Raw genomic sequence first — 25,855 nt, forward strand, 5'->3', positions numbered from 1 at the left:
ACACTCCTGATTTAGGTATGTGTTGGGGGCTGCAAAGGTCAAAAGCAGACTAGTGATTAAAGAGAAGCGGATTACCATTTAAAAACAAATTCTAAGGACATTTTTTTATTTCAATGAGCTTTACTGAAAATGTGGAGCGTGTGCAAGATAAAGGTGTAATTACTACAGGATTGGCAAGGAAGAAGCAGACAAAGTGGCAGTGAAAAGGAAAAGGAAGGGAAGCAGCGGAGATCTGTAATATTAAAGGGAGACCGAGATAGAGAGAAAATTGGATAAAACAGGATGGGACAAGAGGTTCTTAGTATCAGCGATACTGGAGTAGGAGAAGGAAAAGATGCAGCTAAAGCATGGATACTGCACTTAAATGGGACAGAAGGCAAAAGTGTAAAATAAGTGTAAATTCTTAGGAGTTAAAAAGGAAAAGAGTTAGACAACCCTATAATGACAGTACTTCATAACTGGGTACTAAAAGATCCCATCACCAGAGGCTCAGATGTAAAAAGCTGATTCTACCCATTCCAAGTTTACAGGGTCGGCCCATCCACAACTAACATTTCAGTGTTTGGAGGACTGATCCTTTAAGTTCCTCTGAAGATTAATAGGAAACAGCATAGCTAAGCTGATGTGTGCATCCTAGGTCAAATGTCTGCATTTATGCACATCAAGTCCCTGCAACAGCAAAGAAATTAAAAGCGACATATCATCAAGTATATTACCAATATTGAAATTGGTTTCCAAAAAAATCTAAACTTGCAAAATTGTAGCTACAGAATATTTTTGGCTCACTTCTAATAACAAAAGCAGCAACATTTGTTTCAGGAAAAAAATAAAACAAGACATCCACTGATTGTAGCAGCATACAAGATGCCCGCAATAACACACTGCAGGCCTGGTAAGCATTAACCTGACAAAAAAGTACTTATCAAATATGGATTTACAATAAATCCTAGAGGTAACATGTTTTACTTTTACATTGCTTCCTGGCAAAGAACAGATCACTTTCTGCACAGGGGAAATCATTGAAAACACATAACAAATAGGTCATGGCAGTCACTAAAAATACATTTCTTAATAGGCTTTACACAACTGATCTATGTTCCCCACACACATAGATGGCACTAGGCCGGATTCGTCTTCTAGTGTGACCAGGTAACTGGGGTAAAAACTTGAAGTATTTCGGCATTAGATCCAAACAAGCGTCCCGGAATTTCTTTATCCTCCAGTAGTAGATTATTGGGTTTAGTGCAGACTTGAGGTAGCATAGCCAAAGGAGCCAAGTGCTTATCTCAAAAAAATTGTTCTTGCTGTAGAAGTCACTGTTGAATGTAGCAACTAGGCTGTAAGTAGTGAATGGTGCCCAGCAGACAATAAAGACAATGAATAAAATTAAAATGGTGGTGAAGGCACGAGTTTTAAAGCTGATGTCTATATTCATTTGAAAAGGCCTTTGAAGGCTCATTAGGCCCAACTTGCTTGCCTGGCTGAGACATATGCTATCCGGATGGCTATGTATACGGACTGCATTGTGGCGCACAGTGTTCAGTATGCCCATAAAAGCATAAAGCATCACCATAAAAGGAATAAAAAAGAAAATTAGAACTATCAGTATTACATAAGCTTTATAACCAGCATTAGTGGTGTAGCCAAAAACACACTGTGGAGCTCTAGAGGGTACCTGTAATTGTGGGTTGCCAACAGCGAGAGGAAAAGCCACACAAAACGAAGTTGCCCATGAAATAACTATGAGAATCTTTGCCCGATATGGGTTCAGCTTGTCCTGTTTCTGAACAATAATTAGAAACCTGTCAATGCTTATTATAAGCAGGATAGCAACGCCCTCTATTACAAACAACCAAAAGAACATGGCTGATACTCTGCAGAATACTTCTCCAAAGATCCACTCGGTAACAATGATAGTTATCAATGCAAAGGGCATGTTCAGAATAGAAAGCAGCAAGTCAGCAAATGCCAGGCTTGCAAGTAGAATATTAATTGCAGATCGCATTGCCGCTTTTTGGTAGACCATAAGACAGACCACAAAATTTCCTAGGAATGACAGCAAAAGTATAATAATCATTATTGAAGAAAGAATTATTTGAAGGGGTAAATTTAGGGTCTCCAAATTATCTTTTGTAGACTGGGTAGCAGTAGAAGCTGTAGTGTTCAAAGGTAAAGTACCAGCTGTGGTCATGGCAACTGGTACGTATTTTGGTGGTAGATCAAGGCTGCCACGAAATGAAGACTGAGGTGTCGTTATGTTTGTATAGTCATTTTCATAGATGACATGTGTACTGTAGGATGTCACGGGATGAGCCGGTGTAAGCATTGCTGAGAACACCATATTTGTATATGCCACGTTTTTCAAAGCACTTTAGCAATTCTGGAAAGTTGTTGCACTCCATGATTCCTGTTGTGATGGCAGAAGTGGTATGAACATATATCTGTAGTCCATTCCAAAAAGGTCTTCATGAAACTGAAAAGAGAAAGAAAACATTGATTAAAACTGTATACTGTATTTAACTCTAGACCAGCCTTTCTCAACCTTTTCAACACAGAGGAACCCTTGAAATAGTTTTCAGGTTTCAGGGAACACCTGCTAAAAATGACTATATTTACAACTCATGATGCATTAGTGTGATGGTCAGTGGGATAAATGCTCCTTACTCTTTTGACATTGGGAAGAATTACCTTCTTCCAGATAGCTTAAAAGATCAATGGTGTCAGGGGACATTATCTGGGAGGCAGAAAATGCTCATTGCTCAAGGAATCCCTAGCAACCTCTGGGGGAACCCTGGTTGAGAACCACTGCGCTAGACTGTACTTACACCATAGGTAACAGTATTCCAATACAATTTTTGATGAATTAACTGCATCCTCCACATATTAACTGCATTAAAACGTGTGGTTCAAAAAATGTTTTAATTGAAAAAGGATAATGAAACCAGCTCAAAAAGCCAATCAAATCCAACCATCCATTTCCTTGTTTAAACCAATAAGTTTCAAGCTAAGGAGCAGGGCCGGATTAACATAGGGGCTATTGGAGCTGCAGCTCCAGGCCCCTCCCTGAATATAGGCCTATGCCAGTGGCTTATCGATATCTACGTGTGCTGTCTTGAAGAAGAAGTCCCCTCTGCACTGCACATGTGAAGGAGAGAAGTCTCAGCTGCTGCAGCTGAGTCCTGTTCCTGCCGATGCCTGGCTCCTATCACAGGATCTGTTACACTCACACAGATCCTCAGTGTAAAGGAGATGCAGGCAGCCGTCAGGGGGAGGGGTGCTGATGTCATCCTAACCATCAGAAGCCCGGGAGAAAGGAAATATTTCATGCTGCTCAAATGAGGTTAGTAAACTTATTAGGGAGAGAGGATTGTGCAAAAACTCTCCTGGGGGCTGTGATGATTGTTGGAGAGACTGCTGCTTCCCCCCATGTAATGTGTTCCCTTTTGCCCACAATGTAATGTGTTATGCCATACAGTGCCCACCATGTTATATGCTGTGCCATGCAGTGCTTGCAGTGTAATATGCAGTGCCCACCATGTAATGTACTGTGCCATGCAGTGCTTGCAGTGTAATATGCAGTGCCCACCATGTAATGTACTGTGTCATGCAGTGCCCACCATGTAATGTACTGTGCCATGCAGTGCTTGCAGTGTAATATGCAGTGCCCACCATGTAATGTACTGTGTCATGCAGTGCCCACCATGTAATGTACTGTGCCATGCAGTGCTTGCAGTGTAATATGCAGTGCCCACTATGTAATGTACTGTGCCATGCAGTGCCCACCATGTAATGTACTGTGCCATGCAGTGCTTGCAGTGTAATATGCAGTGCCCACCATGTAATGTAAAGTGCCATGCAGTGCCCACCATGTAATGTACTGTGCCATGCAGTGTCCACTATGTTATGAGCAGTGCCCACTATGCCATATGATGTACCATGCAGTGTCCACCATGTAATGTGCTGTGCCATGCAGTGTCCACTATGTTATGAGCAGTGCCCACTATGCCATATGATGTACCATGCAGTGTCCACCATGTAATGTGCTGTGCCATGCAGGGCCTACCATTTAATGTGCAGTGCCTATCATGCCATGTGCCGTGCCATGCAGTGCCCACCATGTCACATGCAGTGCCCACCATGTCACATGCAGTGCCCACCATGTCATGTGCAGTGCCCACCATGTCATGTGCTGTGCCATGCAGTGTCCACCATGTCATATGCTGTGCCCAGCATGCAATGTGTTTTGCCCGCTGTGTAATGTGCTATGCAGCAGTGCCCACCATGTCGTGTGCTGTGCAGTGCCCACCATGTCACATGCAGTGCCCACCATGTAATGTGCTGTGCCCAGCATGTAATACGTTGTGCCCACTGTGTAATGTGCTATGCAGCAGTGCCCACCATGTCACATGCAGCGCCCACCATATAATGTGCTGTGCCCAAAATGTAATGTGTTGTGCCCACCATGTAATGTGCTGTGCCCAAAATGTAATGTGTTGTGCCCACCATGTAATGTGCTGTGCCCAAAATGTAATGTGCTGTGCATTGCCCACCATGTCACGTGCAGTTCCCACCATGTCATGTGCAGTTCCCACCATGTCATGTGCTGTGCCATGCAGTGGCCACCATGTCACGTGCAGTGTCCACCATGTCATATGCTGTGCCCAGCATGCAATGTGTTTTGCCCACTGTGTAATGTGCTATGCAGCAGTGCCCACCATGTCGTGTGCTGTGCAGTGCCCACCATGTCACATGCAGTGCCCACCATGTAATGTGCTGTGCCCAGCATGTAATGCGTTGTGCCCACTGTGTAATGTGCTATGCAGCAGTGCCCACCATGTCACATGCAGTGCCCACCATATAATGTGCTGTGCCCACCATGTAATGTGCTGTGCCCACCATGTAATGCGTTGTGCCCACTGTGTAATGTGCTATGCAGCAGTGCCCACCATGTCACATGCAGTGCCCACCATATAATGTGCTGTGCCCACCATGTAATGTGCTGTGCCCAAAATGTAATGTGCTGTGCCCAAAATGTAATGTGCTGTGCATTGCCCACCATGTCATGTGTATTGCCCACCATGTAATGTGCTATGCCATGAAGGCCTCCCATGTCAATTGCTGTTCAGTGCCCACCATGTCATGTGCTGTGTTGTGCCTATCTTGTCATGTGCTGCACCATGCAATGCCTACCATGTAATGTGCTGTACCCACCATGTAATGTGCTGTGTATTGCCCACCATGTCGTGTGCCATGCAGTACCCACTATAAAATGTGCTGTGCCGTGCTCACCATGTCATGTACTTTGCCCACCATGTAATGTGCTGTGTTGTGCAGTGCCCACCATGTCATGTGCAGTGCTCACCATGAAATGTTCTGCACCCACAATGTGGTGCCGTGGAGTGCCCCAGGTAATGTGATGTCCAGTGCCCACCATGCCATGTGCAGTACCCACCATATATTGTGCTGTGCCCACCATATGATGTGCAGTGCCCAACATGTAATGTGCTGTGCCAGCCATGTCATGTGCTGTGCCCACCATATAAGGTGATTTGCCCACCATGTGCTGTGTTGTGCCCACCATGTAATGTGCTGTGCAGTGCCCACTATGTCATGTGTTGTGCCCACCATGTAATGTAATGTACTGTATCCATGTATCCACCATTTAGTGTGCTGTGCCCACCATGTAATGTACTTTGCTATTACCCCCATGTATTGTACTATACTGTGCCCCCCCACAGACTCACCTCCCCTCTACCCTTTCTCTCTCTCTCTCTCGCCCCCTTAACCCCCTCTCTCCTACCACTCTCTCTCTCTTTCCCCCCACTCTCTCGCACCCCCTCTTTCCTACCACTCACTGTCTCTCTCACCCTCTCTTTATCCCCATTTTTCTCACCCCCTCTTTCTCTCTCTCACTTTCACCCCCCTCTCTCTCTCATCCCCTTGCTTTCAGCCCCCTCTCTCTCTCTTTCGACCCCCTTCTCTCTCTCTCAGCCCATCTCTCACTCTCTTTAATTTATTTTAACAAAAAAATGTTTGCGTTTTCATTTTATTTTACTTTTCATTTTATTTTTTTTCATAAAAAGGCCCACCAAAATCCTCAGCACCAGGCCCATGATGCTCTTAATCCGGCCCTGCTAAGGAGAAATGATCAAAGCATTTTTGAATGTTTATTTTATATCTAGATTTATATGCAAAAAGTAATTTATTGTTCACAAATAAAAGACATTCAAAATCAGGATACCTGGCAGCTGGACTAGACAAATAGGTTTTCAAATCTGAACGATCTGGCTGCTAAGTGCCCTCTGCATGATACAATGCCTCTATCTTTTTTACCGGATTGAACAAACTTTTTGAAAACCTTAAAAAATCCAGGCTCAAAGGAGCAACACACATTTGTACATTTTGCAAATATAAAATTTGTGCACTAAACGTAGTCCTGCTGTCAGTTCAAGAACTATATTACAAAACCAGGAACCAACAATACTGCCAAAATCAATACCATCAAACATTTTCTTGGTTTGCATTGAACTTCTCTGTGCAGTGGGGCAACATCCCTCCCATTGATATCCTACACTGAAAAGTACAATCATCAATATGATATTTGATTTTATTAAAAAGGAGGAGCCCATGGCTATCTAGTAAACATATGGCCCCTTTCACAAGGGGCGGAGACAGTTGAGATCAGTAGGCAAAGCAGAGCAGGCAGATGAGCCACTCTGCTCTATGGGTGGCAAGGAGTAAATGGACTCCTCTGTTCCTTTACACCCGACTTCCCTCCGATCTGATCCACCTAGATGTAAGAGGACAGATCCCCTTCCGTTTTTTTTTTTTAAGAGACCAGATATAGGTGGGTGAAAACAGACAGAAGTCCGTTTACACTCGCCAGTCCATAGGGGTGAAGGAACTGCCTGATCAGGTCCACCTGAAAAATCAACAGACAGACCTGACCGGCCCCTTTGTGTGAAAAGGGCCTAACTGTGCTAGAATCAGGAAGTTAACTCCATTTAGTTTAATTCGTTTATTGTAATCCTTAACAGACCAGGGAGTCAAGTTAGAGAACTGCAGTAGAAAAAAATGGCACCTCTCTCTCTGTCTCCTGCCTCACCAATCACATTCAAACTTTCAAAGGTAGGTTTAAATTTGATTGTTGGCTGTTGGAAACTTTTTATTGCCTTGCAAGAAAGCAGCAAGGAGGGCATTCCGCCATCATTAGCGGAAGCATTCCAAAATCACCAAATTACATTGCAAAAAAAAGGGAGGCAGAGTGGTACAGTAAAGAAATGTCTGCATTAAAACTAAACTGCTCGGCAGGTAGACCATGCTTGCTGTATTCCACCTAATGCGCCTTTTCCAATTTTGCTTCGAGTGCTTAAAAAGAAAAGGGGAGGGTGAGAATTGGAGTACAGTTACCTCTTTGCTGACCACAGTAAGTGCTATTGCTTAGAGGCAAGTCAGATGAAGCATGCTTTCAGAAAACTGCATTTGAGATCTGTTTGGATCAAATCTTAAATGCATTCACATTGACTTGTTTAGTACGATAAAAACAAATCAACACAATGCATGGCAAAAGCAACATTAAAATCCTAAGTGAATTATTTATCTGCCAGGTTACAAATCCTTCAAAAATACATCCCTCAGTGTTTGCATCTGGTGACTGATCACTCACAGCATCTTAGGAGGTTAGGTAACATGCTCCACCCAAATGTTGGGTATTTATGACAGCTCTGAAAAAGCCAAAGAAGGGGCAGTGGGAACGCGGGGAGTATTACTAAGTTGAGGGTGCTCTGAACTGAATGAGTCTTTTTAAAGCTTGAACTCTGGGAAATGTATTTTTTTCAATGCAGTGGAGCTGTGCATGGGTTAACTGCTTGTTTTTAGTCCAGAGGATTGGAGAGCTGAGATCTGCTCACCTAATCCTCTGATCCTTCCAGAGTAAGACCTGTCCCTGTGGAACCTGCACCACCCACCCCATACCCACGCCCCCCCCGTGGTCTAGCGGTCTTGGGCTGTGGATTGTTCCTGACGTCACCAGATCGGCTCTGGAGGCCAGGAACAGTCCACCGCTGGACATGGGGGAGTCCTGTTTTCCAAAGAATCGGGTGAGTATAGACTCTTGTGTTCACCCCTAGACAAAACATTCAGCCCCATCCAACCACAGCAGCTGGCAGCCTCTCCCACAGTTTGACAGACTGCCAGAAGTGAGGCTGGATGGTGCACCTGTGCCCTCAGCCTGCACCTAAATGCCAGAGCCTTATGCACCGGGGCTAAACACCCAGTTTACATGGGGCCTACAAGTGATTTATTGCTGGCTGCAATCAGCAAGCAACTGCAATGATCTATTGCTGCAGGAAGAGGTGGGACAGAGCTGATATGATGGCACATCCTTCCTGATGTAAACACAAAGCATAAGCATTATTCACAGTGCACCGCTACAAGCACTCCTATGAAGTACTGTGTGGCACGATCAGAAACCTAGGAGCTGATCATTCCAGCTCTTGGGCTTAGCACTGAGTCCGGCCTGTCACAGACAGCTTGTGATTCCTGTGCTAAAGCCACTGAGACCAGCAGAAACCACTAAGACCAGTTGCCATTGGGCAGCATTGGGGACTTATGCGGTCAATGTAGCAAAACTGATGTTATTGCATGAAGATGATTACTACCTTTAGAACAACTGTTGTTCTGGGCCAGATGGCCAGATGACCCCAAAGAAAAAAGTAAAGAGGTGTTAGGTCTGGAGATTTGAGAGGCCATTCCACTGGACATCGCCTTCTAATATTATTTAACTAATGACAAGTCCCATTCTTTACTCTATCCAAAACTAAAAAAAAAAAATGTTTTTGCTTTAGATATGCTTTTACCAATACAACATTATTTGTATGACAAATTTATAGCTTGGCCTATTGAATTGGGTTGTTTTGAATTATATAAATACTGTACATGTTTCACCAATTGAGAGTATTGGAGTATATATCAAGATCAGTTTTTTTTTTAAGAGAATTTAAAAAGAAAATGTAATAATTACAGCTAAAATTACTATTACTTAGTAAAAGGAAAAGGCTGATGTAACGAACACTACGAATTAGACATGGGTTATGTTATATTATATAGATCTCTCCTGTTTAGAAGGGGTTAAGCTTTGGAGAGCTCTTTGAAATGATAGAGATACCTCAGCTGGGGCCTCATTTATGACCCAACTGTCTCCATAGCAACCATATAATCTATCTAGTAAGAGTATCCTAAATTCCAGTCATTTCCATCTGCAAAAATACCCAATAGAAAAAAAAGAAAATCAAAAGATTAAAAAATAGCATCTTACATTTTTTGAAGTCAAACGCTGCAGAAACCATTCTGCTGATGAATGCAGATAATTGAACACTAAGGGCAAGAGAGATAAACATATCACAAAGGCAACTGTGAACATTGCAATATGGCCAATTAATCAAGAAACTGGAACTCTAGCAGCACTGGTATACAGTAGCTCAAACTAACATAAAATAGCACATGTGGAGATTGATGATAAAATCCCACTGAAACATAACCTAAAATAGTATGCAAGGAGATGAACAATAAATAAATTCAAATGAAACATGACCTTCGCAAAAACATATTTTTAAACTGTGCCATGTACGTATACTCTGCGCTATGGACAATTTTTTTTTCTACATGAAGTGGTTATAAAGGAAAAAAAGTAATTTTTTTTTTTTTACCTTAATGCGTTCTCTGCATTAAGGTAAAAAACCTTTTATAAGTTGAACCCCCCCCCCCCCCCGAACGCTTAACGCGTAATTCCACTTTTGTTGAGAAAAAAATATTCCCCTCTAGGTGATCTATGTACATTTCAAGGATTAAAAAAAAAACGCAGTTGCAGATTCCAACCTTTTATTATTCTGAAGAAATTCATGTGTGTTCCTCTGTGCCTATGTGCTAATTGAGCCTAACGGGAGTGGTTTCATAATTATCAATCAGCTGTGCAGCTGCAAGGCACTAATGAGGAAAGCTGCTGGGCCTGCATTCATTTAGACGTGTTCCTATTGGGAGTATCTCACCAAAAAATTGGATTTTTGTTGCAGGGGATGCCTGAAATCTGATTTGCATCTTAGACACTCTTAAGCCCCGTACACACGCACAGATGGTTGGCCGTAAATTGTTGGCCAACGTCCGATCTGCCAATTGTAGGCTTGTTAGTATGATGCTTCCGACAACCAACTGCTAATTTTCGGCCGAAAAAAATCTGGTGTGCATGCTATAAAATTTTTGTTGGCCAACAAAGAACGGCCGATTGTTCCTCAGTCAGTACAGATTTCGGCAGACAAACATCAGATGAGCAAGACTGGGCATGCTCAGAGAAGGAAAAACACACGGAAAGTCAACCATCACATGACATCACTTCTGAAGTTGGTTTTTGTTGGCCAACAAAAATCCAGTGCAAGTCTAGAGCACATTTCAACCAACAAACAACACTGGACAAAAGTTGGCCGATCAGTTGGCCAACAATCTGTGCGTGTGTACGGGGCTTTAAGCTGGATACACACTATCCAACTTTTGTGGTTAGGTTTCCTTCAGATTTACCTTTTCTATGTAGTACAAGGACCTGCCTGATTGCATACAAAGTGAAAGTGTTTAGGTTTGACCTCATATTATATGGTTTTGGTAAGTCTTAAGGAAAAAGTCTTCAGAAAATCTTATAGTGTGTATGGCCCATTAGTCTCTAAGTTGTGCAGGCCAGTCAAGTTCCTCCACCCCAAACTCACTGTTGTCAATGTCTTTATGCACCAGTGCACAAAGCAAGGTCCCCAAACTGTTCCCACAAATTTGGGAGCATGAAATTATCCAAAATGTCTTTGTATGTGGACGCCTTAAGAGTTCCCCTTACTGGAACTAAGAGACCAAGCAAAACCCCTGAAAAACAACCCCACACAATAATCCCTCCTCCACCAAATGATTTATACCAGTGCACAAAGCAAGGTCCATAAAGAATGGATGAGCGAGTTTGGAGTGGAGGAACTTGACTGGCCTGCACAGAGTCCTAACGTCAACCTGAGAGAACACCTTTGCGATGAATTAGAGTGGAGACTGCGAGCCAGACCTTCTTGTCCACATCAGTGCCTGACCTCACAAAAGTGTTTCGGGAAGAAGGTCAAACATTCCCATAGACACACTCCTAAACCTTGTGGACAGCCTTTCCAGAAGAGTTGAAGCTGTTATAGCTGCAAAGGGTGGGCCAACTCAATATTGAACCCTACAGACTAAAACTGGGATGCCATTAAAGTTCATGTGCGTGTAAAGGAAGGTGTCTCAATACTTTTGGTAAAATAGTGTATATGGGACACTACACTGAGAGGGTTTTCTGGATGATCTCCATCTCTCATACAGCTGTGAAAAAATGTGTCGGTATCCTTCCACAAAACAGAAAAACTTATGATTTCCTCTAACTTGAAACTGACCAAAGTAATTGCCATTCATCAGTTTTTCATCCACATGTAATAAAATCAGGCTTTGCTTTTAATATTTTGATACAACTAAATATTTTAAATAATAAAACAAGTTCATGTTTGGCATATACAAACTCATGGACTTTTCACCTAATATTTTGTTGCACAAGCTTTAGAGGCCATCACGAAAAACAAGCGACTTCTGAGGCTCTCAAAGAGACGTTGGCACCTGCCAACAGATCATTTTGGCCCACTGCTTCGGCTGTCCAAAGATTGAAGGGTGTCTTTCTCAGACTGCATGTTTCAGCTCTTTCCATTGATGTTCAATAGCATACAGATCGGGACTCATAGAAGCCCACTTCAGAATTAGGGCTGGGGAATATAATCGAAAGATTGATGCATCGCGATTCGACCCTTCGCGATTCTGCATCGATGCAGGCTGCCGGCATAATCGATTATACGAAATGACGTCATCAGCCGCGGCCACGCCCTATCGCGCAAGGGAAAAAAAAATAAAAAATCACAAGATCGCAGGATCGGCAGCTGATTGGTGGGTTAGTGGCGGGAGCTTAATAAAAAGGCTCCGCCCCTCCCCTTCCGCCTCTTTGACCCGGGCCGAGGCGCAGCAAGACATCCCCCGCGTGTATCGGCGTCCCACCTGCGGCCTAGAAGCCAGCCAGCCAGCCATCCAAGCCAGAAGCCGCCAGTCCAGTGAGTCCACACACAGGAGCGAGGAGCCCCAAGTGCGTCCCCATCGCAGCCAGCCAGCGCCGCCAGCCTCACCTCACCTAACCGTAGCCGACAGGCCCTGGAGGCCCAGCCGCCACGCCACTGCCAGTGACGCCAGCCGCCCGCCACAGAGCCCAGAGAGCAGCACAGCACCTGTCCTCCTCTGCAATGCAGTGCACAACAACCCACACAGTCACACAGCAGGTATGTCCGAACAAATAATTGTGTAATCATTCATGGGGGTCTCTCGTCTGTATCTCTGGGGGATGTCTGTGATGGGGGGGGGCCTGGGACAGGGGACAGTCGGTCGGGGCCCGGGGGTACTGTTCTGCTGTGGCAGTCTGGCAGCCAGGGGGGTCAGTCAGTGTCAGTGGGGGCCTCTGTCAGTGTCAGTCAGCTATGGGGGTCTGGGCAATGCATATTCACATAAAAGGATTTATATATAATGTTTTGTGGGAATTTATGATGACCATTTTCACAAGAATATTAGCTTGGCTGGCTGGCTGGCTGGCTTCTTCTATCTTGGCTTGCCTTAAAGTACAACTATAGGCCAAATTTTATCCAAAATCCAAAAAGTTTGGCCTTTAGTTGTACTTTAAATGGTGGTAGGCCTAGCTTATATTAATATTTTCTTTTATGAAGCAGTAAACTGCACTACTACAGTTTTTTACTAATTTTACTGTTACTTCTAGTAAAATACTAGTGTTGTTGTCTGTCTCTGCTATGCTGTTTGCATTTTCAGACCTTCCTATATGTTTGCAGTGCAAGTGCACTAAAGTATGCAGGGCTTGCAGGCCATGACAGGGTCCAGGAAAGTGTCCTTTGAAGCAAATGAAAATAAAAAGGATTCTTTTATTTGTGACTGCTTGATTGTTTGTTTTTTTTGATAAAGTTTTGAAAACCATTGGGCAGTGGGCTGGGCATGGGCATTGGGCAGTAATCTTGATGCATCGCGGAATCGAATCGTATCGAATCGCGACCCTAATAATCGTAATCGCATCGAATCGTGAGGTAAGTGAAGATGCACAGCCCTATTCAGAATAGTCAGGTTCTTAACCTGACAGAATAGTCTTTTGTTCTTAACCAACCTTGGGTGAATATATCTGTATGTTTTGTGTCATTATCATTTTGGAGGACCCATGACCGGTGTCAGACAGATCTTTCTGACACTGGACAGTACATTTGCCTTTCAGGATTCCTTGACAGTCTTCATTGCACCCTGCACAGATTCAAGACATGCCAAAGCCAGAAGCAGCAAAGCAGCTCTAAAACATCCGTGAGTCTTCATTAAAATTGTATAGTAGATACAGTGCTCTTTTCTTTAAAGGTTTTTCATCTGTAAACTGAGCTAATATGACTTGCCAAAAATCTAAAAAAAAATTTTATCTGTCCAAACAATATTGTCCCGGAATCACTGTGGCTTGTGATAATGTACTGTATTTTAGAAAATTCCAGTCTGGCATTTTATGTTTCTCTATCAACCGTGGAAACCTCCTGGGTCTTCTTCCTTTGAGCCTACTTCGGTTTAAAAGCAACAAATGGTGTGATCAGACAATAATGTGCCTTGACCTTGGAGTTCAGCTTGTATCTCTTTGGATGTTTTCCTTGACTCTGAGTCTATCATTTACACTATCCTTCAGTTAAATCTGGGGTTGATTTTCCTCTTACAGCCACATCTAGGAAGGTTGTCTACACTCCCATGGATCCTAAATTTCTTAATATTTGCAACAGTAGTATCAGGAACATCAAGCTATACAGAGACTTAGGCACATATGTTACAACTAGGCCCATGAGCCGAATCCGGTCATGTCATGTGGCCCTTACACCCAGTTTTGCAACCGAAAAGTGGCAAAACCCCATTCTGCCACCCCTGCCTCTCGCCCACCGCTCTGTTGTCACTTGTAAACACAGAAGCTTTTTGTTTTTATAAGGAACAGGTTTGCTTTCAGCGGCTCCAGTAACTAGAAGATCCCTGTACACACTCACGGCGGTAACAGATCTCCAGAATCTGAGAGAGAGAGAATTATCTTCCTAAAAGGTGATGCAGAAGCTGCCTACAAAGGGAGGTACTAGAGTCCGGCCAGGTAGGAGAGAGATACGAGGAAGCTAAACCCTGTACTCTGTACACAGCAAAACTATGAACTCTGCACTTTGTATGCAACACACTTCTGAACACTGCACTCTGTACATAGCACACCCTAAACCTTGCACTCTGTACATAACACACCCATGAACTCTGCACTCTGTACGTAGTCCACTCCTGAACTCTGCACTCGCACCGCATATTCCTGAACTCTGTACGCAGCATACTTGTGAACTCTGCACTCTACCATCCTCCTGACCTTGCACTCTGTACATAGTACACTCCTAAACCCAGTACTCTGCAGGTCATGTAATTCTTAACTCTGTATGTAACACACTTCTAATCCCTGCATTCTGCATCAATGCAGTGCATGTTATCTTAGCTTGCAGAACTTGGATTCATTGAAGGAGTTTACCAAAAATGTAAATATTGCAGAATATACAGCCTCATGCTTTATAACTAAAGTCCATTTCATGCTGAATAAACTAAAATTATTATTGTATCCTAGATAAAGGTAAATAGAAAATTATCTTTACATAGATTTTTACTCCAAAAGCATTTTATTAAAATAAATTTAATAAAAAAACAAAAAATCGAATTTAGATAAAAAGAAAAAAAATCATATTTGTTTGAATTTTTTTTAAATATCATTGATTTTTATCCACTCTGCATTGTTTTATAACTGGGGAAAGCGGGTATTCAACTTATCAACCCAAATACCTGCAGCAGCTGGAGAGCAGTAAAGCAGTGGTGTTTCAAGAAAAAAGCTACCGGAAAGGTAAGTATATCACCACTTCTTTTTAAGTCTTTATGTACACTAGCAAATTTGAGTTTAGGAGCTTTTGGCGTTTTCTTTGCCAAAGCTTCTAAACTGAACTCTATAAAAGCCTATGTGTCCATGTACACATAGGCTTTTGGGATAGTTTAGGAGCTGCTGTGGTTAGGGGAGTTTCAACCTCCCCTAACCTCCCTCTCCTGAACGCAGTAGAATCATGTTCAGGATAGGAACGTTTTGACCGCTGGCTGTAAAACACGCAAGATCCCAGTAAAATAGTGGCACAATTTTGCCACGTCTTGTGTTTTCCTGCAGCCAGTTGTCAAAGTAGTTCAAGTGCACATGAAGCCATAGGCAGGTGTAGCAGGGTCATTGTAAGAAAAACGAACAATACATATAAAGGCCCCTTTCACATGGGCTGTCCGATCAGGTCCGCCTGTCAGTTTTTTAGGCGGACCTGACTGGACCTTGCACTCTCCCCTATGGTGTGGCGGATGTCAGTGGTGACATGTCCGCTGACATCCGAAGCTATCTGATCTGATCCTGCCTGCAAAATACAGACGGATGGTTGTCCTATATTCCATCCGCCTGGCGGATCGGATGAGAATGGAAAGGCGGTCCGTTTTCACCTGATTTCCCCATAGAGGAGAGCGATTCCCCGCTGAGCAAACTGAGTCCATCAGGTGGAGGCGCCTGTGTCAGAGGAGCCACATATTTGTATTTTTCATAGATCATAGTTACTGAAATTTGTGGTTTGATTGAAGGGGTTTTTAAAATAAAAGTTTTGAAAGATTTAGCAATTGTCCTCTTGGCATCAGTAAATACTGGCACCAGGAAATACAGTATATAGCGCAATAAATGAAACTGGTATTTATTGATTTTGTCTGATCTTTTATTGAGTAGGGCTTCACATGGGTTTTCGTTTAGTTGGTATAGAAAGAGTGTAAACTAAGGGAAGATTTTTGTCCAGAACTTGTCTACCATATGTGGAGAAAGTCACCACATATAGTAGCCACCTATGCAGGGTGGCAGGTACTGGGGGAAGAAGGTTGCCAGTTGGCTAGGTACCATGTACTAGCATGTTAAAACCTTGTAGTTTGTTTCTACTGCTGGGACATGTTGGGAACATATTTTAGATGTATGCCCTGGTTAAACCCAATCTTCCCTGTCTAGTGTGGTGTTGAAGTTACAAAGCAATTAAAACTAAACTCATGGCTACTGAGTTTAGACAAGTTATGTTTAGTCACCTTAATTGGCCAGGCTGGAATGATATAACGCCCACACATGAGCACAAGAGTTCAATCATTGTGGCACCCACATGTACCAAAAATGCATGTGCAGCCGAGTGTACATTTTAAAGACGTTTACAAATTTCTGAAACAAATGCCCAGTTTGGCAGGGACGGGATTAACACCAGGGGGGATCAAAGGGTTAAGTGTGTCCCTAGGGGATGCTTTCAAACTGTGTGGGGGATGGACTCACTAGATGAACACAGAGACCTGAATAGCAGGAACACAGGATCCCTGTGTTTTTAGGGATGCACCGATCCAATATTAGGATCAGATATCGGCGCCGATATGGCCATAATAGCTGGATCGGGGGATTGGTAAAATTAACAGATCCACGGGCCGATCCGGTTTTTCTTTTTACATAGCTGTGAGGGAGCAGAGAACAGCTGTCAAAGAAAAAAAAAAAAAAAGAGCCTCCTGCAAATGCCTGTCAGTCTCCCAGTTAAGTAAACACAATGAATACAATGTATCTTTTCGTTCCGCCGAAGGAGGGAAGTTTAACCTCTTAAATGCACAATTGTTATAAGGTATCTGCCGATACTGATCTGGAAGTATTAATTTGTTATAAGCTCACAAAACAGTACTTCCGGATCGGACTCGGGATCGGCAATTTCACAAGGCAAAAGATCGGCATCAGGACCAAAAAATTCGGATCGGTGCATCCCTAGTGTTTATCTGTGACAGAACGGCGGTCTGCCTTGTTTACATAGGCAGACCGCCATTCTGTCTCTATGGGGAGCGATCGTGGGTGGCCGGCTGACATCGCGTCTGCTGAACCCGCTGATTGGCTACCCCTCTGGCCAATCAGCGTGCACACCGTGCCCCCACTGGCTATTGCACGAAACAACGTACAGGTATGTCGTTTCACGCAATAGAGCCAAACTTTTGCAGTAAAACTACGGCGGCTGGTTGGCAAGTAGTTAAAAGAAAATATAGGAACCCAATAGGTTTCTAAACCCGCACAAATCGATAACCAAAAAACAAATAAACTACAAAAAAGGGCTGCGTGTTGTACAGTGTAAAAAACACCTATACCGTGAAAAGAAACAATAAAATACATATCACCATAGTGAACAGACACTGGAACTTTGAATACACTATTTATATACATATTGAAAGGATGACAGCAGCGGTTTGAAATCATTCCTGTGACCTCATGTATGACATCTTGGATTTTCCCTGAGTGCGCAATTTGACTCCCTGTAATAGGGGTCAATTAAGTCTGGTGAGTGTATAGTGCATCTGCATGCTGGTAGAGGGGAACCTTTCCTATACTCAGTGAGGACGTTATTCACGTGTGGGATTAGATATGGACAATTTTTATGTATTTTTTATAATTTAAATGAAGATTTTTTTTATTTATTTGTCTATTCAATATTGTTTATTCACTATGGTGACATGTATTTTATGATATAAGAGTGCGGTTCCTTTGTTTCTTTTCACACACAACACACTGCTGGCCGAGCTGAAGACCCAAGGCAAACCACAAACATGCATTAATGCTTCTTCTGAATAATAGATTGTATTTAAACTTGTGAAAAAAACAGCGTTTTTTAATCTGAACGTTATTTGCTCTAAAATGAGGTCCTCAATAGGTGTTAAAAGAAATTGGTCTACGCACATTCCTGCCTCACCAGATGCATTACTGTCACTGCTGAAATTATTCCATAAAGTCACCAGTTCTTCATCTTTACTCGTGTTTTGTGAATCTGGATGTCAGAGATAATGTCAACACAAATCACACAGCGCAATATTTCTGCTTACAGGGCAACAGAAGCAAAGACTCCTACGGACCATTTTGATAATGGAACAATTTCACAGAATACGGTGAGAAAGTGGAAGCTGTTACTTATTTGTGTGAAACTACGTAAAAGTAACACTATCTCAGTTCTCAAATATGTTGCACAATTGTACAGCGACGCCTCAATAATGGTAATTCTGTAGGTGCCTAATTTCATAAGCCATCATCACATGCCCTAAGAGCATAAATGAGCAGACACACAAAGTGCTATATTCATGAAGCCTTCTAATATATCTTTTATACCACAGTTCCCAACGGATGAGTTGTGCTCCACTTATGTGCAGAACTTCCTTCTCACAGTATATTCTCTAATGGCTGTTTGCCAGTGGCAGGTACTAGAAGAAACACTTTGGCTTCACTCACAGACTGGAGGTGTGCGCTTTTACCGGCTCCAGAGGACATTTTAGAGAGGAAAACTCACTGACCGACCACTTTATAAGGTAGACCTGTTTAATTGCTTGGTAACATAAATTTGATGAAGTTCAAACTGATCAGGAAGAGGATTTAAGTGACTTTGAACGTGGCATGGTTGTTGGTGCCAGACGGGCTGGTCTGAATGATTCAAAAACTGCTGATCTACTGGGATTTTCACACACAACCATCTCTAGGGTTTACAGAGAATGGTCCGAAAAAGAGAAAATATCCACTTAACGGCAGTTGTGTGGACAAAAATGCTTTGTTGATGTCAGAGGGGAATGGGCAGACTTGTTCTAGATTAGGGTTTCTCAACCAAGGTTTCATAGCACCCTAGGGTTCCTCCAGAGGTTGCTAGGGGTTCCTTGAGCAACAAGCAATTTCTACTTCTCAGATAATTTTCCCATTGACACCGTTGATCTTTTTAGCTACCTGTAAGGGGGTCATTTTTCCCAATGACCCCAAGTGTAAGGAGCATTCTTCCCTCTGACATCACACTAAAATATCTTGGGTTACAGATATAGTAATTTTTAGCAGGGGTTCCCTGAGACCAGAAAGTTATTTCAGGGGTTCCTTTTTGTTGAAAAGGTTGAGAGAGGCTGTTTTATATTATAGAAAGGCAACAGTAACTCAAATAACCACTCTTTACAACCAAGGTATGCAGAATACCATCTCTGAATACACAACACATCAAACCTTGAACCACACCAGGTGCCACTCCTGTCAGCTAAGAACAGGAAACTGAGGCTACGATTCGAACAGTCTCACCAAAATTGGACAATAGAAGATTGGAAAAACGTTGCCTGGTCTTATGAGTCTCGATTTCAGCTGCGACATTTAGATGGTAGGGTCAGAATTTGGCGCAAACAATATGAAAGCATGGATCCATCCTGCCTTGTATCAATGGTTTAGGCTGGTGGTGTAATGGTCTGGGGGACATTTTCTTGGCACACCTTGGGCCCCTTAGTACCAATTGAGCATCATTTAAATGCCATTGGACTACCTGAGTATTGTAGCTGACCATGTCCATCCCTTTATGACTACAGTATACCCATCTTCTGATGGCTACTTCCAGCAGGATAATGCGCCATGTCACAAGGCTCAAATCATGTCACCACTGGTTTTTTGAACATGACAATGAGTTCTCTGCACTCCAATGGCCTCCACAGTCACCAGATCTCATGCAATAGAGCACTTTTAGGATGTGGTGAAACAGGAGATTGGCATCATGGATATGTATCTTTTGTACCCTGAGAGCCCATTCACACTAGCGCGACTTGTGAGGCAACTTGTGTTGCCCCAGGTAGCTTGACATAAAAGCAATGTTAATCAATCAGTGCCGTCTTAATTGGCACTACTGAAGTTGCTCCGACTTCAGAAAAGGGTCCTGTACTACTTTGAGGCGACCTGTGATCCGACTGTCCCATATACTTCAATGGGAGTCGCCTCCTTATCTTAATTGACACGACTTGTTATCAGACTTTCCAGGAAGAAGAAAGAGATTAGCCAGGCATTCCCCACAGACAAAGTCGCCTGTCTCTTCAAAGTAGTGCACAAGTCTCTTCCAAGTCTCTAAACAAGTCTCTTCAAGTCACGGGGCGACTTTCTGGTAGTGGTAGTGTGAACCAGCACTGACAATAATCTATTAGTAATACCATGCTTGTTGATATACAATGTTCTTTTGTACCACCATTTTTTTCTCAAATAAAAAGTTTGTAAACAAAGTTGCAGGCCATACACTGCTGGAATCTTGAAATCAGCTGAAATTTGAATTGTGGGTGGTCCTGTTGGCAACTCCACTCTAAAAAAAAATTATTTTTTTTCTGACTTTTGACAAAGGAGCGAGTCCAAAAATTTTCAGCTGAATAGTGCATGCAGAAAGTCATATGTAAGCACTATTCAGCATCCGCTGGAACAGTGACTGTTGAATACAATAGCCAGCAGCTGGCATTCCTCTAACCACACTACTTGGCGTATATGTCCAGTTTAACCACCTGAAGACAAGGTCTATTTTAACACCTTGTTTACAAGTAAAAATCTGAATTTTTTTTCTACAAAATTGCTTAGAACCCCAAACATTATATTTTTTTTCTTTAGGAGAGTCCCTAGAGAATAAAATAGTTGTCATTGCCATTTTTGTATTTAAAAAAAGTATTTGCGCAGCGGTTTTTCAAACACAATTTTTTATAGAAAAATACACTTTAATGCATTTCAATGCAAAAAAAAAAAAACACAATATGTAACCTAAATTTTTGGTAAAACATAAAGGATGGAATTAAACGAATAAATAGATACCTAACATGTCACGCTTTAAAATTGTGCGCGCATTTGGAATTGCGAAAATCCACAATACTTTAACGATGATGCTTTACATTTATTTTTTAACATGTTACCAATTTAGAGTTACAGAGGTCTAGCGCTAGAATTATAGCTCTTACTATAATGCTCCCAGTGATACCTCACGTGTGTGGTGCAAACACCTACGTATGTGTTCGCTTCTGCACGCAAGTACAGAGGGATAGGGGTGTTTTAATTTTTTTTTTCTTCGTTTAGTTTTATTCCTATCACAAGAAATGTAAAAATTCCTTGTAAGAAATAAGGGATGACAGGTCCTCTTAATGGAGACATCTGGGGGTCTAAGATCCCAGATCTCTCCTCTACCCTGAAAAGCATGAGGTCAATTAAAAAAAAAAAAAAAAACATTGATCTCATGCTTTACAAAAAAAAAGCAGTGTTAACATCTGCCTCACCGGCCTCCTAGACCAGAGAGATGGCTGGGGACCAGAAGCTCACTGTCTAGCACTGTGATCAAATGGCAGCATCACCCAGATTGAAAACTGGGCTTCCCAATCGCACAGGTGAGCCTGGAGAAGTGCCAGTGGGTGGTGGGAGGGGACTGTAAGAGCAATCCAGTGGCTAATCAGTCGCTAGGATTGCTTTAGATAGAAAACCATTGCTGGCTGTAAAAAAAAAAAAATTGGGGTTATGGCATACAGCTGCAGCCATAGCCCTGGTATAACCACTTGAACACAATCAGATACAGTACATGTATGTGATTCTGTGGCAAGTGGTTAAAGAACTATGGTCACAGCATACACTTTCATGTTTTAAACATCAGCATTGTGATAACAATACAAACAATCGTTATTAATGACAATCCAATATAAGTTTTACTTAAAAAATCTCCTTTCACATTGTGAGTTCTGTCTGCTGGCCATCTCTTTCCACAACTTCCTGGATTCCCTGCATGCCATGCAGCTTATCCTCTGCTGTTTACTTTCAATGTCTAAAGACTACATGTCCCATGGTACCGTGCTGCCTGCAAGTGGTAATTCCTGACTCTGCTTCCTGAGACTCTTCCTTTCAGCACCTCTGTAGCTCAGAAGACAGGATCTTTGAATTCCGTGACACAGCAGTGCCTACTCACAGGACATAGTGAACATGAGTCACAGAATTCAAGGAAGTAAATGTGTGGGGATCTTCACAAAATAAGTTTTCACACTTCGAGATCATTGATATTAATAGAAGCAGGCTAGAAATAATTGAAATAATATGTGGTATTGTAGTCAATGCAGTAACCAGCGTGCCCCCCATCAATGCAGTGACCAGCATGCCCCCCATCAATGCAATGACCAGCAAGCCGTGTCCCCTTCAATGCAGAGAGACTTACCTAAGGTAGAAGAACACAGCCTGACATCCATCCCACATGTTCGGTCTGCCCTGCAGCTAGTTCTCCTGACTGAGCGGTGAGCGCCGGGAGCACAGCGGACCAATCACGTCGTGCGTAGCGGCACAGTGAACCAATCAGGTGTGCAGGCACGCGTGATTGCTTTGCTGTGCCGCTGCTCACCGCTCAGTCAGGAGATCTAGCTGCAGGGCAGACTGAACATGTGGGCGGATGTCAGGCTGTATTCTTCTACCACTACTGTGAGTCCCGACTTCTCTGCCTTCCCCATCGCATGTTCGGCGATGTGACTATCGTCCACGCTCGCAGCACGATATCGATGTTCACATCGACTATCGTTCAGCCCTAATGCTTTATACTGCACAAAGCTAGAGGGGCTGATTTACTAAAACCAGAGAGTGCAAAATTTGCTCCCAGGTTTTATTGTCGAAGCTAAATTGAACAAGCTGAAGTTATAAGCTGATTGGCTACAAATCGACAAATCCCAGGCTCCAGGGCAACACCGATCCCAGGCGCACCTACCCCCCCCCCCCCCCCCCACCCCCACTATGTATCTCGGGAACCAGCATAGGGTAGAGGAAAGGGACACACGTCTTCTCTCCTCCCTTCTTGTTGCTGACCCAGATGTGATGTCGTTCATGGGTCCCCGTTGACAGTATCATTGAGGCCCAGGAAAGAATGTAATGCAGTGCGGTGTGCATTGCATTACATTCAGTGGAGCACAGGGGAGAGATGCAGGGTCTTTTAGAACCTGGATGTCTCATTAAAGAGAACCTGTCACCTTTAGTAATCACATAGGGGAACATGTTAGATATCGCTGCGCACACCATGAGAGAAATAATTCTAGCACCTCCTTCGTAATGCTAAACTGATGACCTATAGGGGGGATTTTAAAGCATCACCTATGGAAAATATAGGGTACTGAAGTTTGTTGCCATTTCACAGGCGCACGCAAATTTAATGTTTGACATGTTGGGTATCTATTTATTCAGGGCAACCTCTGCTTTTATATTTTACAAACAAAATTGGCTAATTTATCATTTTTTTGTGCCCCCTAAAATCAACTTTTATCATGTTTTTTACAGAAATGTACCTTTGTGGTACTATCGTGTGACATAAACTACCATTATTTTATTCACTAGGAGGTCTGCTTTCAGAAAATATGTAATGTTTAGGGGTTTTATGTAAGCTTCAAGTCTAAACTGATTTTTTAAACGTGTGCAAAAAAATCCTCAAAAACAGCTCTGGCTGTGAAGGAGTTAAAGGATAAGTTCACCTTTGGGGACATGTTACATGTTCCCACCCGTAAACTTTGTTAGTTAAAAAAAATGGCTTCTAACTTTTGTAGCTGGTTTCCTAGATCCAAATACATTTTGTCAAGTGCTCCAGTTTACGGCTGGGTTCACACTATTGCGAATTGGATGTGGATTTCTCCACATCCAATTCGCATGTCAGGAGATTGTGACTGGCTCTGTATGGAGCCAGTTCACATATCTCCATAGCAGCTCCGGTATGAATTGCACAGGAGTCCTGTGAGTCTTCTGGTCTGTTTCAGGTCCGAATTCAGCCAAAAATTCAGACTGAAATCATACCCAAAATGATTAACAGGGACGCAGCGGACCCCCCAATAGGAAGGAGCTGCTCCGTGCGGCAGTGTGAACCCAGCCTTAAGCCTCGTACACACGCAAAGAATTTCCGCCGACCGGTCGTCCGTCTTTTGTCCAGAGTGGTGTCTGTTGGTTGGAATGTGCTCTAGACTGCATACGAATTTTCCCGCACAATAGAATTCTACTTCAGAAGTGATGTCATGTGTTGGATTGCTTTCTATGTGTTCTTTCATCCCTGAGCATGCTTAGTCTTGCTCATAAGATTTTTCCCCATCGAAATCTGTACTAATGAGACGAAAATCGGACGTGTTTAGACGGTCAACAAAAATTATATGACCTGCACACCAGGATTTTTTCGGCCGAAAAGTCGGAGTCGGTTGTCGGAAGCACCATACTAACAATCCGAAAATCGTCAGATCGGTCGTCGGACGAAAATTCCCGGCCAAATTTCTACTTGTGTGTACAGGGCTTTAGTAAATCTCTCCCAATGTGTCAAGGAAAGCAATTTAGACACATATACAGTACATATACTTGTAGGTATGGGTATAGAGCACCTAATGCTCTATGAGGACATCACCTCAGGTGAACTGTCTGAACAGCAACACTTCCAATCATAGCGAGAATCTCTATATAAACATTATTATTATAGGCATCTTTTTAAATATGGTAGATCTGAAGCCCAAACATTTTGTTAAGTTGATGGCGTATAGAATGGTTAAAAAGCTCAGTCAAGGTCTATTAACACCAGCTGTAACACAGCGGCTGGTGTGTGGTGTGGTGTGGTGTGGCCAGACCATCGCAGTGTTGGCGCATCACACCATGCACTTTTCTCAAATTAACTGTATTGAAATGTCCACAGTAACATTTCATACATTCCTATTAGCCAGCGTGCAGTGACCAACACTGCGTTGGAAAAAAGTACTGCATGCAAAACGTTTAACGCACACCACCCACAACACACTACAACACAGTCATGTGAACTGAGCACGTCGGAGACAAGGCATTTTGCCCTGTTTTGCAGTGGGGGTACGGAGGGACTGCACTAGAATAGCCACCCAACACAGTCCCACCACACCTGGTGTCAATGGACTCTAATGCCTTGCACACAGATAATTGGACGACTTATCATTTGCATCCAGTTGCATGATACTAATATCGAATTCAACAATGTGTACTAAACGTAGGATTTTTTTGGTACGATTCTGGAAAAGCTTCCTGGTTGCGTAGCTATGTATCAGATAGTGCAAAACAAAGTCAATGGCAGCCAGGATTTTTCCGGGTTATTTTCGTATTTCTGATCATGCGCAGTCTTTGTCTATCGATTTTTAGCGGACGCATACTGTACTGATTAAACGGCTGTCGTTTGCTAAGCTATCGTACGACATAAGTTTTCATTTTGTCCCTTTGGATTTTGTTGGATGAAATGTCGTGATCGGCTGTCAAAAGCTGTGTACCAACGATCAGATTATCGTGCGATCAATTTGAAAGTGATTTTTTTCATACGATTATCTGATCGTATGTACGAGGCATAAGGCTCGGTTCACAGCTATGGAGTTTGCTTTTGATCTGTTTGCAGTGCTTTTTGCACACACGATTTTGCAGCGTTTTGTGTTTGGCATTTTATTTTTTTTTGCCCTATTTGCTGTTTGGCAGATTACAAAATACAAAACATGGCAAAAACGCATAACATGCTTTTCAGCAGCTTCTCCACTGAAGTCTATTTATCAAAAAAAAGCACAGTTTTCCATTTAACCACTTCAGCCCCGAAAATTTTACCCCCTTCCTGACCAGGCCCTATTTTGCGATTCGGCACTGGGTTATTTTAACAGACAATTGCGCAGTCGGGCGATGCTGTACCTGAACAAAATTTTCGTCCTTTTTTTCCCACAAATAGAGATTTCTTTTGGTGGTAATTGATCACCTGTGCGATTTTTAATGTTTGCCCTATAAACAAAAAAAGAGCGACAATTTTGAAAAATATATTTTTTTTCTTCACATTTTGCTATATAACATTCCCCCCCAAAAAATTTAAAAATCAAA

The 25,855-nt window shown here is 42.8% G+C and overlaps 1 protein-coding gene across 2 annotated transcripts in view; it reads right to left on the minus strand.

Annotated features, from left to right (window-relative positions):
- Positions 1–427: 427 nt before the first annotated feature.
- GPR63 (G protein-coupled receptor 63) overlaps positions 428–25,855 on the minus strand; it is a 100,875-nt gene continuing 75,447 nt past the window's right edge. For both annotated transcript variants that reach the window (XM_082252105.1, XM_082252106.1), the window contains exon 2: positions 428–2,473. In XM_082252105.1, the coding sequence (XP_082108231.1) occupies positions 1,079–2,341 (1,263 nt within the window). In that variant the 5' untranslated portion in view covers positions 2,342–2,473 and the 3' untranslated portion in view covers positions 428–1,078. The remainder of the gene's footprint in view (positions 2,474–25,855) is intronic.

The sequence above is a fragment of the Pelophylax lessonae genome (assembly GCF_965119305.1).
Source record: "Pelophylax lessonae genome assembly, chromosome: 3".
NCBI classification, from domain to species: Eukaryota; Metazoa; Chordata; class Amphibia; order Anura; family Ranidae; genus Pelophylax; species Pelophylax lessonae.